This window comes from Centropristis striata, chromosome 1, assembly GCF_030273125.1.
Source record: "Centropristis striata isolate RG_2023a ecotype Rhode Island chromosome 1, C.striata_1.0, whole genome shotgun sequence".
Taxonomy (NCBI): Eukaryota; Metazoa; Chordata; class Actinopteri; order Perciformes; family Serranidae; genus Centropristis; species Centropristis striata.
The window spans coordinates 39655748-39670795 of NC_081517.1; the positions used below are offsets into that span (position 1 = coordinate 39655748).

General features: G+C 37.9%; 1 protein-coding gene across 1 annotated transcript; it reads left to right on the forward strand.

Moving 5' to 3' along the window:
- Positions 1–471: 471 nt before the first annotated feature.
- On the forward strand, positions 472–14455 carry smarca5 (SWI/SNF related, matrix associated, actin dependent regulator of chromatin, subfamily a, member 5). The gene is made up of 24 exons (XM_059342138.1): positions 472–738; positions 3151–3273; positions 3367–3533; positions 3632–3732; positions 4206–4306; positions 4420–4599; positions 5570–5725; positions 5820–5951; positions 6584–6652; positions 6755–6864; positions 6978–7204; positions 7766–7887; positions 7978–8130; positions 8741–8873; positions 9724–9872; positions 9977–10099; positions 10199–10306; positions 10446–10559; positions 10674–10796; positions 11648–11780; positions 11867–11985; positions 12183–12395; positions 12822–12932; positions 13962–14455. Exons 1-24 carry the CDS (start codon positions 667–669, stop codon positions 14025–14027), a joined length of 3105 nt encoding a protein of 1034 aa, XP_059198121.1. The 5' UTR covers positions 472–666; the 3' UTR covers positions 14028–14455.
- Positions 14456–15048: the final 593 nt, after the last annotated feature.

Genomic DNA, 15048 nt, shown 5'->3' on the forward strand with positions numbered 1-15048 from the left:
TGTGTAATGGATCTATATAATGTGTTATTTCCACTTTTTAAAATTGAATTGCTGACATGAATAAACTTTTCTATGATATTCTAATTTATTGAGATGCACCTGTTAACAACATTATTAAACATCTGTTCAAAACAAAAGTTATATATTCAGCTGACATATTGTTACAATACATTTTACGTATATGAAACACACTGTGATAATACAATAATTGATTACCCTTTTGTATACAAAGGAGTGTCATATTCAATTAGTGTACTGTACAGAAAATGGTCTCATTTAAAAGTACTCAGACACAACCCTGACAGATGGTTTTGTACAGATGAATTGGGGAGCAACACAAGCACATCTAAACATGCTGCTGTATAAAGATAACGGAAATCAAAAACATCAACCTTTCCAACAGTCTTCAAAGGCAGCATAACCAAGTCTCGCGATAGCGCGCACGTTGGCGGCGGTTGATCTGAGAACGCGGGTGCCCGAGAAGAATCTTGCTAGCGGGAACGTGCTGCCTGCGACCAACCGGCGTGTCTTTCATTATAAACAACTGGATAGTTGTCATTTACCGCGAGAAACTTCGGAAGATTGTTCAGCGGCTCGTATACGGTATCACACCAGGCACCAAATAACGGACCATATACCCGAATCGAAAAGGCAATTCGATAAAAAATGTCCGAAATTCTGAGCTGCGTGGAACAGCGGGAAGAGCCAGCTGAAGTTGAAGAAGCCGGCGGAGCGGAGGTAAGATGGCTCAACATGCGCATTGTCTCCTCTCAGCCTCCAGCCAGAGATCCACCGCCGAGGATTCACACTCTTAACACCTCCGTGTCCGACCCACTTGCCCCTGGAATTCGGCTGAGTTAAACTTTCACTTCGGGCTGTTTGAGCTAACTAGTTAGCTAGCCGCGGCAGCTATCGTTAGCTCCCGACAACAACAGCTCGGTCCCATCCACCGAGACTGAAGCTAGCGTTACATCACAGAGCAGCAACAAGGCCAGCCCGTCTCATAATGCTCCCACTGCTAGCTTAGCCCCGCTAGCGACCCATTTATCACCACATTAACAGCCCCAGCGTGCTTTTTGTTTACTCCCAGATCAGATTTACTCAGTGAGTTGCTTGTGACTGTGATCCAGCTTGTGGAAGAGCTTCATGAAAGTAGCACTCCAACAGCACAGCTGTCCCGGCTGCGTCTTTGTTTTCAGTGGGACAGTGCAGTAATGGCTTCAGTAGCAGAGGGATGCTGCTCCTGCTGCTGTTTAGGACCGCATGCTTGGAGTTTAATAATAATAATAATAATACATTTTATTTGGAGGCGCCTTTCTTGGCACTCAAGGACACCGTACAAAAAGATAGAAAAGATTCAGCAACAAAATACAATAAAATACACAGAATTAATAACAATACAATACAAAAGATAGATTGGACAGGGTAATTGTGATCAGAGGGAATAAGCAGTTTTAAACAGATGTGTTTTGAGTTGTGATTTGAAATGGGGGAGTGAGTCAATGTTCCTTAGTTGGGGTGGTAGTGAGTTCCAGAGGCGGGGAGTTTGCCTTCAGTTGCATGTTGTGTTGACTAAAATAATTAATAATGTTAGGGGGGGGGGGATCAGGTATCCTGCTCAACAGTTAAAAGAAGAGCATAATGATCAAACTATTCATCCCACGCAGGGAAACTGAAGTCGCAAAAGTTCAGGAACAGAAGCATAGTAAGTAACCTTAAATGGCTACTTATTGTTTATTGTTTTATTTGGATCCCCATTAGCTGCAGCACAACTGCAGCTATTCTTCCTGGGGTCCGAAATATATATTATACAGTACATACATCTTAAGTTAAAACAAATTTAAAGAATTAGCAATGGGAATAGTGAAGAAAAAATAAACAAAAGAAAAAATAAAATAAAACCGAAGACACTTAGAAGAAAGATAGCAAATCTTCAGGATCTTTTATACATTCTTTACAGTTAATGCACTATAGCTATATTCATTGCGTAGTAGTTAATATACCTTACTAACATATTATTCTATATTTTTAATAGTAATAAAGTTAATTTATTAATAACAATATCATAATTAGTATATGTATTCATTTAAGAGACTACTTAAACGGCGGTCTGCTGTTGGTGGCTAAATCTGTGTATGAACAAGACTTTCTGTTTACTAGTTATGCTCTGTCTGATCCTTCAATACATAGTAAGCACCTACTATGCACAAAATAAAGCTATCAACGGTGCTAAACACTATATATGGTAACATAACTAGCAAATAGTGTGTGTATACAGAAAAATGTAGTGAAAAATAATGAACAAAGAATACATTTACTACATAAAATGCACTCATGGCTACTTAATTGTGTGGCCAGTGAAGTGACTTGTCCCTGCAGAGTTAACAGCATGACATGCAGTCTAAACAAAGAGTGAAGTGGCACTGCATGCCTGCAACATGCCTTCCATTGCATGTTGTTGATTAAAATCCTTGACAGTGGAAGTAAGAGGAATCATACTATTGATCCCACGCAGGTAAAACTAAAGTCGCAGAAGTGCAGTCACAGACGCATAGTATTATTAAGTAAGTGGATATAGTACTACAGTACAGTATGAGCACCTAATATACACAAAATAAAGTCAGAAAACCAACAATCAAGGCTGCTAAAACTATATACTAACTTAGATCTTAATACAACGTTTTGTGTATATATAGACAAAGTAGTGATAAATAAGGAACAAAGAATACATTTAATACAAAAAATTTAACTCAAGAGAATTAAATTGGGTGGTTGGTAAAGTGTCCTGTCCCTGCAGGGTTAACAGCATGAATGAGCATAAACAAATAATATGAAGTGTGCATTATAATGCAAAAGTAGTACTGCAGACAATTGAGCACTGCGACTGACTTGGAATCATTTTTTGTTCCGAGCTAACAACAATAGCGATGGCAGGACATGAACAAAAGACTTGCCTAGAGCAGCAAGAGTATTTAGCTTTCATGTAAGGGAGTTTGGGAGATGATGCTGAGAGTTTTTTCATGATGTATCTTCCTCTGTGGAGTCCAGAGAGCATCCAAGAACACAGCTGATGGTTTTGTCAGGACTGTTCTTGTCTGTTGTTGTTGTTGGATACATTTGAGGGTAAACAAGACTGTTTCTGTTTTTCAGGAGAAGTCCGATTCTTCAGATGCTGGAAAAGAGTCATCTTCAGATGCCGGGCCTGATGGACAAGATGCCTCCTCCTCTTCATCCCAGAATAAAGATTCTGCTCCGGGGTACGAGGAGAAAGTGGTAAGGACACTTTTACTCCAGCCTTCACATGACTCACCACTCTGTTCTTTAATAAATAAGTTAACAAGACTGTCTTCCTTTTTGTGTGTCTAGCAAACAGACCGGACCAACAGATTTGAGTACCTGTTGAAGCAAACAGAGTTGTTTGCTCATTTCATCCAACCAGCCGCACAGAAGACCCCCACCTCCCCCCTGAAGATGAAGCCAGGACGTCCTCGCATCAAGAAAGATGAGAAACAGAACCTTCTGATTGCCGGAGAGTGAGTACATGTCCACACATTTATTTTTTCATTTCAGGAAGTTTCCCCACCCCCCTTTGTGATCATGAATTTTTGTTTCTTTTCTGTCTCTGTAACAGCAACCGACATCGTCGCACAGAGCAGGAGGAGGACGAGGAGCTTCTGAACGAGAGCACCAAGACTACTAACGTCTGCACTCGCTTTGATGACTCTCCCTCCTGTAAGCAATGATCCGTTTTTATTTGGGCTTGAGAGGATTACAGTACAGGCCAAAAGTTTGGACACACCTTCTCATTCAATGAGTTTCCTTTATTTTCATGACTATTTACATTGTAGATTCATCAAAACTATTAATGAACACATGTGGAATTACGTACTTAACAAAAAAGTGTGAAATAACTGAAAACATGTCTTATATTCTAGTAAGCAAAGGGTGGTTACTTTGAGGAATCTAAAATACAAGACATGTTTTCAGTTCTTTCACACTTTTTTGTTAAGTACATAATTCCAAATGTGTTCATTCATAGTTTTGATGCCTTCAGTAAGAATCTACAATGTAAATAGTCATGAAAATAAAGAAAAATGCATTGAATGAGAAGGTGTGTGTCCAAACTTTTGGCCTGTGCAGTATATACGGCAAATGTATATGATGAGCAGAAGAGATGATAATGGGCTTTCTTGTATCTCATTTAGACGTCAAAACAGGAAAAATGAGAGACTATCAGGTCCGTGGTCTGAACTGGCTCATCTCTTTGTATGAGAACGGCATCAACGGCATCCTCGCTGATGAAATGGTCAGTACTTTCTCACAGGCAAAGCCATCATATTTACATTTAAAGGAGAGTGATACATTTCTTTATTGTACAATTTTGTGTAATTTCCATGTACTGCTTTATGTCATTATCAGGGTTTGGGAAAGACCCTGCAAACTATTTCCCTGCTGGGTTACATGAAGCACTACAGAAACATCCCTGGTCCCCACATGGTGCTGGTGCCCAAGTCCACCCTGTACAACTGGATGAATGAGTTCAAGAGATGGGTGCCTTCACTCCGAGCAGTGTGCCTGATCGGAGACAGAGATCAGAGGGTATGTTGTGTGACATACGAGTGTCTGAAGAGCTTAATGTAACTGGAAATACTGATTTACCCGTAATCCCTCCTGTTTTCTTGATTTTCCTGAGCTTGAATTTGATTTGTCCAACGATGCAACATCTTCCATAAAAGAGAAGTAATGTAATGTTGCCATTCTGCAAGTAAGGGTTTTTTTGTGCAAAATCAGCCTTTTTGATCACAGAAATGTAGTACATACAGTACAGGCCAAAAGTCTGGACACACCTTCTCATTCAATGTTTTTCCTTTATTTTCATGACTATTGACTTTGTAAATTCATCAAAACTATTAATGAACACATGTGGAATTATGTACTTAACAAAAAAGTGTGAAATCACTGAAAACATGTCTTATATTCTAGTAAGCAAAGGGTGGCTACTTTGAGGAATCTAAAATACAAGACATGTTTTCAGTTATTTCACACTTTTTTTGTTAAGTACATAATTCCATATGGGTTTATTCATAGTTTTGATGCCTTCAGTGAGAATCTACAATGTAAATAGTCATGAAAATAAAGAAAACGCATTGAATGAGATGGGTGTGTCCAAACTTTTGGCCTGTACTGTACACCACACTTTGAATGTTTTTATCGAAATTGATATCACTAAACCCAAACCAGAAGAAATTAATAGCCAGTTTTTGCATCATAACTGATGTAAGATTTAGGTAAATTGCATTGATTCCAAGTTACACCAGCTTGAGTTTCAGCTATGTTTTGTACATCTCAGCAAAACCGTGTTAAAAAAATGTACTGACTGTGTGTGTGGAGGTAAGAAACTGGACTGAGGCGTCGCCAACAGCATGCACACGATTCTATTTTAGGGAGAAAATCTGTCACTTACGGCCACTGCCAACTTTAGCTTCACTAATAAAAGCTTAACTGCTTTGTTTGTTAGTTCTTTATACAGATCTACACTTACAAAGCCCTGAATTATTTTTAATTTCAGACTGCGCTGATCCGAGACGTGCTGCTGCCCGGAGAATGGGACGTGTGTGTCACTTCCTACGAGATGCTCATCATCGAAAAGGCCGTTTTCAAGAAGTTCAACTGGAGATACCTGGTCATTGACGAAGCCCACAGAATCAAGAATGAGAAATCAAAGGTCAGAAAACAATGAAAATCTAAATATATTTGCATATGTCAGAAACACTCAGCATTTTACAAGGTTTGTTAATGAAACATTTTTTTCCCCATAGCTATCAGAGATTGTGCGAGAATTTAAGACGACCAATCGTTTGTTGTTGACTGGAACACCTCTGCAAAACAACCTGCACGAGCTGTGGGCTCTGCTGAACTTCCTGCTGCCTGACGTCTTTAACTCTGCAGAGGTAAGAATCCTAAGTGATGCACAATATCAACAGGGACTTTCACCAGAATATAAACTCACTTTTAACCCATAAGAACCCAGACCCAGTTATCTTTAAAGCAAAGTTATGGGGGATATAACACCATTTCTGATGTGTTTTCAAAAACACTATCCCTAAATGTCAAAGATCTGTGATGTGACATAAACATTACATTGGGCGCTTGTAGTATTTATGTTTATAATATTTCATATTTAAAAAAAAAAAAAAAACTAGACACAAATTTGCCTTTTTTTTAATTTGTTTTTAAGTAGCATAATAATAATAAATAAATAATAATAAAGTGATAATAAATAAATACAAATAACCATGTGTCTTTTTGTTTATCAAAATTATGACTTTAATTTGTTCAGGAAATATGGTCAAAACAAGTTAAATGCAATACAGGACACCCTATTAACGGATTAGAATTGTTAAATGGGTTTAAACTGAGCCTAGTAACAAAAAATAGAAGATTTAACATGTTTGTTACACGGGTGTCACCATGGGTTCTTATGGGTTAAGCTGGAATGATGAGTTTGATATGGTTCTAGTCTGTTTTTAGGAGAAAAAAATGCTTTATATCCTGTTACTAATAACTCTTTTTTTTCCTGAAGGACTTCGATTCCTGGTTTGACACAAACAACTGCCTGGGCGATACAAAGTTGGTTGAGCGTCTTCACACTGTAAGTATTGAATTTTCCTCATGTCAATCTGTAAATTTTAAGGCATGTGTCCGTTTTTTTTTGGTTTAAGCACTCCTTTGATCATGCCAATTTTCCTTGTAGGTTCTCCGTCCTTTCCTGCTTCGTCGTATAAAAGCAGACGTGGAGAAGACTCTGCTCCCCAAAAAAGAGATCAAGATGTATGTGGGCCTGAGTAAGATGCAGCGAGAATGGTACGCAGCTTTCATTCGTCCTCACCTTCTACACAGCTTGAAATAAACCAAAAAACTGGTATTTAAGTGTTGAAAACAAGTATGTGACAATAACTTTTGTCACAACCCGTCAGGTACACAAAGATCCTGATGAAGGACATTGACATTCTGAACTCGGCGGGTAAGATGGACAAGATGCGTCTGCTGAACGTTCTCATGCAGCTGAGAAAGTGCTGCAACCACCCGTACCTGTTCGATGGGGCCGAGCCCGGTCCTCCGTACACGACCGACCTCCACCTGGTGGTGAACAGCGGCAAGATGGTGGTGCTGGACAAGCTGCTGCCCAAGATGAAGGAGCAGGGTGTGTAGATGGCTATGCTGTCATTTCAACAGAATTAATCACGATAATCTTCAGATATCATATTTCTAACACAGAATATTAAAATGTAGACTACAGTTGAACAGAACAACTCCACTGTTGGTTATTTATAATTGGGGGAAGAACTACTAAAGATCAATATTCATAGAAATACAGAAGACTCTTAGGAACAACACACTCCCATCACTTTAATCAACATCTATATTATTGGGTTTTTTTTTTAAAAACATCTGAAAACAACTTATTACTAAATAACTTATTAGAACTTATTAGAAAATATGTATGTTGTGTACACACAATGCACCGCAAATGTAAACCTAAACTTTGATGTAAATTGCACATTTCTATCAATTTTATTGAATGCTTCATCTTGAGACTTTGACGGATTATGCTTCTTTTTTTTAATCTTTTTTTTCCCTTTTTACATAGCATAGATCATACTAAATAAAAGGAAACATGTATAGTACACTACAGGAAATTAATTATTTCAAACAGTTGTGAAATATTTCACCCTTCCTCTGATTGATTATTCTTTCTTTCCAGGTTCTCGTGTGCTCATCTTCAGTCAGATGACCAGGGTGCTGGACATCTTGGAGGACTACTGCATGTGGAGGAACTATGGCTACTGCCGCCTGGACGGCCAGACGCCACATGAGGAGAGACAGGTGTGCTGCTTGGGTCTTTGATAAGAAGATGTCCTATGAGAGATTTAGGAAGGATAAGATGATAAACCTTGTATTTTCGTGTGTTTTCAGATCTCTATCAACGCCTACAATGAGCCCAACAGCTCCAAGTTCATCTTCATGTTGAGCACCAGAGCTGGAGGACTGGGTATCAACCTGGCTACAGCAGATGTGGTCATCCTGTATGACTCCGACTGGAACCCCCAAGTCGATCTTCAGGCCATGGTTGGTACTTTGAAGCACTGAACTCTACAAATTTATAGAGGATGTCAAGTCTTTTTTACAAACGTGGACACATTTTGAAACCTGAGTCTATATCTGAGTTTGATTTTTCATAGTAGATAAAATCAAATTAAATGCGATAAACGTGAAATAATCAGCATACTGTATAAACTGAATTACTGTATATAAGTATGTTATTTACCAAAATAAGCTGTATGGGGCTGAAAAAGCTTCAAAATGTACCGGGAAAAGTGCTGGGATTTGACATTGAAAACATGAATCTTTGTTTTTTCTTTTCTTTTCTTTTTTAATATTGCTTCCCTTCTGTAAAATACTGCCGCATAACATTAGTTTTGGAATTTATAAAAAAATTGAATCAAATTCAATGTGATAAACATGTGAAATAATCAGCCTGCTCTACAAACTGAATATCTGTCTATATGTTTTTTACCACAAGGGGCTAAAAATGCTTGAAAATGTGCTTGAATTTGACTTTTGAAAAGCTATAGGAGCCCTGTGTTCTGAATCTGATTTTCCTTCTCTAAAAGTGAAAGTTTGGGCTGAAAACTTTCACGCAGGGAAATTAACCAGTTTGATCCTTTTTTTATTTCAGGACCGAGCTCACAGGATTGGCCAGCAGAAGCAGGTACGCGTCTTCCGTTTCATCACTGAAAACACAGTGGAGGAGAGGATTGTGGAGAGGGCCGAGATGAAGCTGCGTCTGGACTCCATTGTCATCCAGCAAGGTGACTCATCTCTCCTGTCTTATTAGTACATAAAGCCTTTCATAAGATACATCTCAAAAAATTAAAAAGTGTATTTATGTCAGTAATTCAATTCAAAAAGTGGAAATAACACATTATATAGATCCATTACACACAAAACACTGAAACATTTCATGTCTTAATTTGTTTAATTTCTTGTAATTATGATTATGGCTTACATTTAATGAAGACCTAAAATTAAATGTGTAAAAAAAAATTAAATATTACAAAAGACCAGTTTTAAAAATTTCGGGCTATTTGACTTGAACTACTGGAAATTGAGTTTTCCATCATATTCTGATGTATTGAGATGCACCTGTATTTAAAATTGATGTTTTACAGAAAGAACCAATAGGAGATTTGTTGCTAAATGTATCTTCTGTGTTTTTGTTTTTTTTTTCTTAATATTTTTATTAGGAGGTAAGGCACATTAGACCAGGAACCAATGTTATAATTACATGGAGTATCACATCACATCCGCATCACAATTGAAAATATAAACATATAGATACAATAGAAATACTGTGCATCATGAAGAATGAAGAGCAAGACATACGGTCTGCCTCCTAGGATGTTTTATTTTATTTTTATGGCCCAATAGGAACATGATTGGGTGACTAACAAACAATGTGTAAATCAAAAAATAATAATAATACTTTAAAAAAAAGTAAAAAATAAGGTGTAAATAAATAATAATAAATAAGTAACTGAGGATTCTTGTATGTAATAAGTAAATAAGTGTTTTAGCTACAGGGTGTAGACAAAATACAAGGGAAGCCAAAAGAAGAAGAAAAATAAATAAATAAATAAATATCTTCTGTGTGTTTAACAGGACGACTTGTGGATCCGAGCGCAAACAAACTGGGCAAGGATGAGATGCTGTCCATCATCCGCCACGGTGCCACTCATGTGTTCGCCTCAAAAGAGAGCGAGATCACAGACGATGACATCGATGCAATCCTGGAGAGAGGTGAAAGGAAGGTGAGTCCGGATGCATTAGAGAAAATCAATGCTTCTTTTTGCATCTGCTTTTTTTTTATTTTATTATTTTCCATAAAATGAACACTCTTATCGTCATTTGTCAGACTATGGAGATGAAGGAAAAACTGTCAAATCTGGGTGAGAGCACTCTGAGAAACTTCACCATGGACACAGAGAACAGCAGCGTGTACACGTTTGAAGGAGAAGATTACAGAGAGAAGAAAAAGGTAAAAAACAAAAAAAAGTGGCCTGACATTCAGTCTTTAATTCCATCAACATGAACTTTGGAGTCTTTACCTTGTTTTCTTTCTTGCCTCTTCACTCAGGTCATCACCAACTGGATTGAACCACCCAAGAGAGAAAGGAAAGCCAATTACGCCGTGGATGCCTACTTCAGAGAGGCTCTGCGAGTCAGTGAGCCCAAAGCACCCAAGGTAGGGAGCAATCACTCTAAAAACACCCTGAGGAAAAAGGCATTAATGCAGCAGAATGTGTAATTACAATGCTATTATTATGAATTGCATGTTATCCTGGTCGGGGCTTAACATTTGCATGTGTGACTCCATTTCCCAGGCTCCTCGTCCTCCCAAGCAGCCCAATGTCCAGGACTTCCAGTTTTTCCCTCCGCGTCTTTTTGAGCTTCTAGAAAAGGAAATTCTGTTCTACAGGAAGACCATAGGCTACAAGGTACAGAGATGTTTTTCACATGAGAAATTGATCATTTGATAAAAAAATTGGTTGGAGTTGCAATGATGTCTTTAGAAATGTCCCCAAATCTAATCTGTTGTACTGTCTCTTCAGGTTCCCCGTAATCCAGACATGCCAAATTCGGCCCAGGTCCAGAAAGAAGAGCAGGCTAAGATTGACGAGGCTGAGGCTCTCACAGAGGAGGAACTGGAGGAGAAGGAGAACCTGCTGCAACAGGTACTCATCATTACTGATAAATACCATACATGTTTGGATAATATGCTCTAAATTAAAAGTAGAGGCATTTATTCTGGAGAAAGATAGTTTATATTTGAACTAAAGAACCAAACAGATTCAATGCTCCTTCTGAAGCTTTTTAGATTTATATCCCTATTACTGCTGCTGCCTTCTACTGCTTTTCTGTTTATACTTTTCCCCAGTCATTGCTGGAATATTGTTGCGTTGTGGTCCGAGCCACTTTCTTTGTTTACCATTTACAGAGACAGAGCTTTGCCAGGCTGGCAACCAGCCATCAGCTTTTGGTTGCTGAAACTGAAATCCTTGTTGTCATTTTTAGATGCCATACACGGTCATGGCAAAAAATTATTAGACCACCCTTGTTTACTATAAAATTGATTGTTCACCTTCATGCCTGGTACAATTAAAGGTACATTTGTTTGGACAAATATAATGATAACATGATTTTTTTGATAATGATTTTGGTTATTATCAAGAAAACCATGGAAAATGTCTAGATATCAGCTCTTAAATTAAACTCTTATGAGCTATTTTTGTTATTATATTTGTCCAAACAAATGTACCTTTAGTTGTACCAGGCATTAAAATGAACAAGAAATTGAGGAAAACAAGGGTGGTCTAATCATTTTTTCCATGACTGTATATTCTGAGTAGTGCTGCACAATTAATTAAATTGGAATATAGACTGCTGCAATATCCAAATTGCAAGAAGGTGCAATACGTGCACTGATGGCAATTTAAGGCCAAGAATTGTTTACAAATCTCTTAAATGTTTTGTGTGTTTTGGATGTAGACTGTGCATATTTTGATGAACCGTACCATCATTGCAGGGATTCACTATTTGGAACAAACGAGATTTCAACCAGTTCATCAAAGCCAACGAGAAGTGGGGAAGAGATGACATTGAGAACATCGCCAGAGAGGTTGAGGGAAAAACTCCAGAGGAAGTCATGGAATATTCTGGTAAAGACTCATTTTTACATGTCCTGTTTCACAGCCGAACGTTTGATTTCTCTGCATGTTTGAGTGACTGAATGTTTGTATCCCAGCTGTGTTCTGGGAGCGCTGCAATGAGCTGCAGGACATCGAGAAGATCATGGCCCAGATCGAGAGAGGAGAGGCCAGGATCCAGAGAAGGATCAGCATCAAGAAAGCGCTGGACTCAAAGGTAGCTGACTGTCAACCGCTTGGTTATCCATTTTCTTGTTTTAACTACCTAATTAGCTTTATCTCATTAAGCCTTGTGTAAAACACTTCAACTCTAAATCTCGCCCTGATCCCCTAATTGTCCCTTCATCACATTATCTGCTCTTTCTGATTAATTAATTAATGGTCCCTCAATATGTTTCTCATCCGCTTGCCTAGATTGGTCGCTACAAAGCTCCCTTCCATCAGCTCCGTATCTCCTACGGCACCAACAAAGGCAAGAACTACACAGAGGAGGAGGACCGATTCCTGATCTGCATGCTGCACAAGCTGGGCTTCGACAAGGAGAGCGTGTACGACGAGCTGCGCCAGTGCATCCGCAACTCGCCTCAGTTCCGATTCGACTGGTTCCTCAAATCCAGGACTGCCATGGTAAATGTTTCGCTCCGTTTCTCTTGTTTTTGTGCATAATGATGTTGTTGTGTGAAAACACTATTGTTTACCGAAGCGTGCTCTTAACTTTAACACTTATCTGCTCTACTCTACTGCCCTTACTTTTTAACTACACAATGCTTGTGCTTTTTATTATTTTATCTCTTTTTTTTTTATCCTGCTGTATCTTATTTTATCCTATTTATATTTTTTTATTTCTATTTCCCTGTTTTAATTGACTGTTTTTACTGTTTTCAATTGTGTCTTGCTGTTTTTAATGTGTATGTAAAGCACTTTGAATTACCTTGTGTTGAATTGTGCTATACAAATAAACTTGCCTTGCCTTGCCTTGCCTTGCCTTGTTGTTGCTGATGTTGAAATTGTTGCCTAAAAATGTAATTTATGCGTTGTGATGTGTGTGTGTAGGAGCTTCAGAGGAGATGTAACACCCTGATTACACTGATAGAGAGAGAGAACATGGAGCTGGAGGAGAGGGAGAAGGCAGAGAAGAAGAAACGCGGCCCAAAGAGCGGCTCGGTAAGTTACAAATCCATCTAGTGTTACAGGATGAAAGCCACTTGTTTATTGATGCTAAATGAGTTGTTCATATTCAAAATAATATTTGTATGAGGCTGGGCATTGTTGAAAATATATCACGACCAGAGCTCATGGAATCACAAAGTTTCAGAACAATACCTTTTTGATATTCCTCATTTTGAAATGCAATATATATGATGTTTTTCATCCGCTTGTGGTTGTCAAAAAGTCGATAATTGATACTTTTTTGATACCACAGGTTTAAAACATGTTTAATTACAAAATATCCTTTCAAGTTCTCTTTGCTGTGGTATTAAAATAGGCATCGAGTATCTTTTTGACTACTAGTATCTGCTATCCTGACATCAGTCTGAACTCGCAATCACTTGGCCCACTTTGCCAAAATAAAATGCTAAATGAAGTACTACCAAGGTTCGTACAAAGTTTAAAATGTTTGGGAAAATGCTTACGTAATTTTTAACCGTCACGTTTCAGGCTTAGGAATGTGCTTGAGTTTAAATATATTCTTGAAAAAGGCTTGATTTTCAACATAATCTGGTGCTTCATCAGTGACTCATATAAACCAAAATCTCTTTCGTATTCAAAATGAAACAATCCCGACTCCATATTTATTTGTTGTCTCCAGATGTCTCACACCAAACGAGCGAAGCAAGCTACAAATTAGCATTACATCATTAAATGATCAAAATATACAATCTAATTCAATATAAACAGCTGGTAAAATAAAAGTGTCAATTCATATTGATTGCTGTAGGTATGTATAAATTCTAGAATGGATATTTATTGCAATTGCATTCATAGAAGCAATTTAGTTGTGCTGATTTTTAAAAAATGGCTTTAGGTACCATGAAAGTGCTTCAATTTTACCCTTAAAAATCTGTACGAATCCTGGACTACAAATCCAACCGATCGATACTCAAAAAGTAGAAAAAAGTATTGAGGTTAGAAACCCAGTCCTGATTTTTTTTTATGTTGCTGCTTGTTAAGTCTTTCTCTCTTCTTACCCAGGCCCAGAAACGGAAATCGGATGCAACCTCTGACGGTCGTGGACGCAGGAAAAAGCTCAAGTTGTGAAGCTGATAACTGAGTAGAGTGTCAGAAGTCGAGGGCGGCAGCCAGCTCCGGTATCGTTAGTCCTAGTGTCCGTGTTTGTTTTGCAGGCTGTGATAAATGCACTGTGTAAAACCCCCCCAATGGACTGACCTCAATGTATTAGGTTTTAGGAAGTGCTCCTTTTACAAGCCTTGTTGTCACCTAAACACTGCAGCTGTGCTGGTTTAGTTTTTTCTTTGCTAGTCCCTGTTCTTTTTCTGTTTTGTTTTTTACTAGTACTTAATTGGAATAAATGTATTTATGCCTTTTGGTTGTACCACATTCCATTGCTCGAGACAATATGTACCCTTTTTATTTTTCAGAAAACATCTGTACTTTTATCTTCCTATGTGAAGTAGAAAATGTCTTTTTGAAAGTCACAAATAAACATCCCGTTTTTTTTTTTAAAAGGTGTTCACTCTGGTAAATAAGACGCTGATTCAAAAAAGGACATTTATATTTGGCAGTTGAAGTGTACATACATCCAAACTCTTGAAATTGACACAAAATGAATAAGCCATAAAAGTCCACTAACAATTGGCACATTAAAATATACTGTCACCTGTAGAAGAATAATTATAACTTTTATACTGCACTTGTTTTTTCAGGACTTGATCAACAAACCAGAAAGACGTATAGTTCATATTTTTTCAAGTTTCACCAGGGTGTAGTAATACCTTTTTTCATAGTCCTACATTGATATGTACACAGATAGTTTTGCATCTGATTTCAGCCACATTGACCTGAAAAAAAAGTTTTAAAAAAAGAAATTTCTGCATTCTCAAAAGACTAAAATGACATTTACAATCCCTTTCAATTACACCATATTGGCATTGTTACTCAGCAGTGGGCAGGTTTACTGCAGGCTTTTTAAAGCACAACAGTGAAATATCAATACTAAAAATCATTTATCACATTATCATTCATTAAGGTCAGCTTCAACTAACATTCAGTCCATTTTGCTCTACTCTCCACAACACAAAATAATGAACACAGTGAATTA

What these genes read in the sequence shown, in the direction of transcription:
- smarca5 (XM_059342138.1), top strand. Translation starts at nt 667, where the DNA reads ATGTCCGAAATTCTGAGCTGCGTGGAACAGCGGGAAGAGCCAGCTGAA. An exon ending in CTTTGATGACTCTCCCTCCT is followed by an intron (nt 3,733 to 4,205) that starts GTAAGCAATGAT and finishes TATCTCATTTAG; the next exon opens with ACGTCAAAACAGGAAAAATG. An exon ending in GTGAGCCCAAAGCACCCAAG is followed by an intron (nt 10,307 to 10,445) that starts GTAGGGAGCAAT and finishes TCCATTTCCCAG; the next exon opens with GCTCCTCGTCCTCCCAAGCA.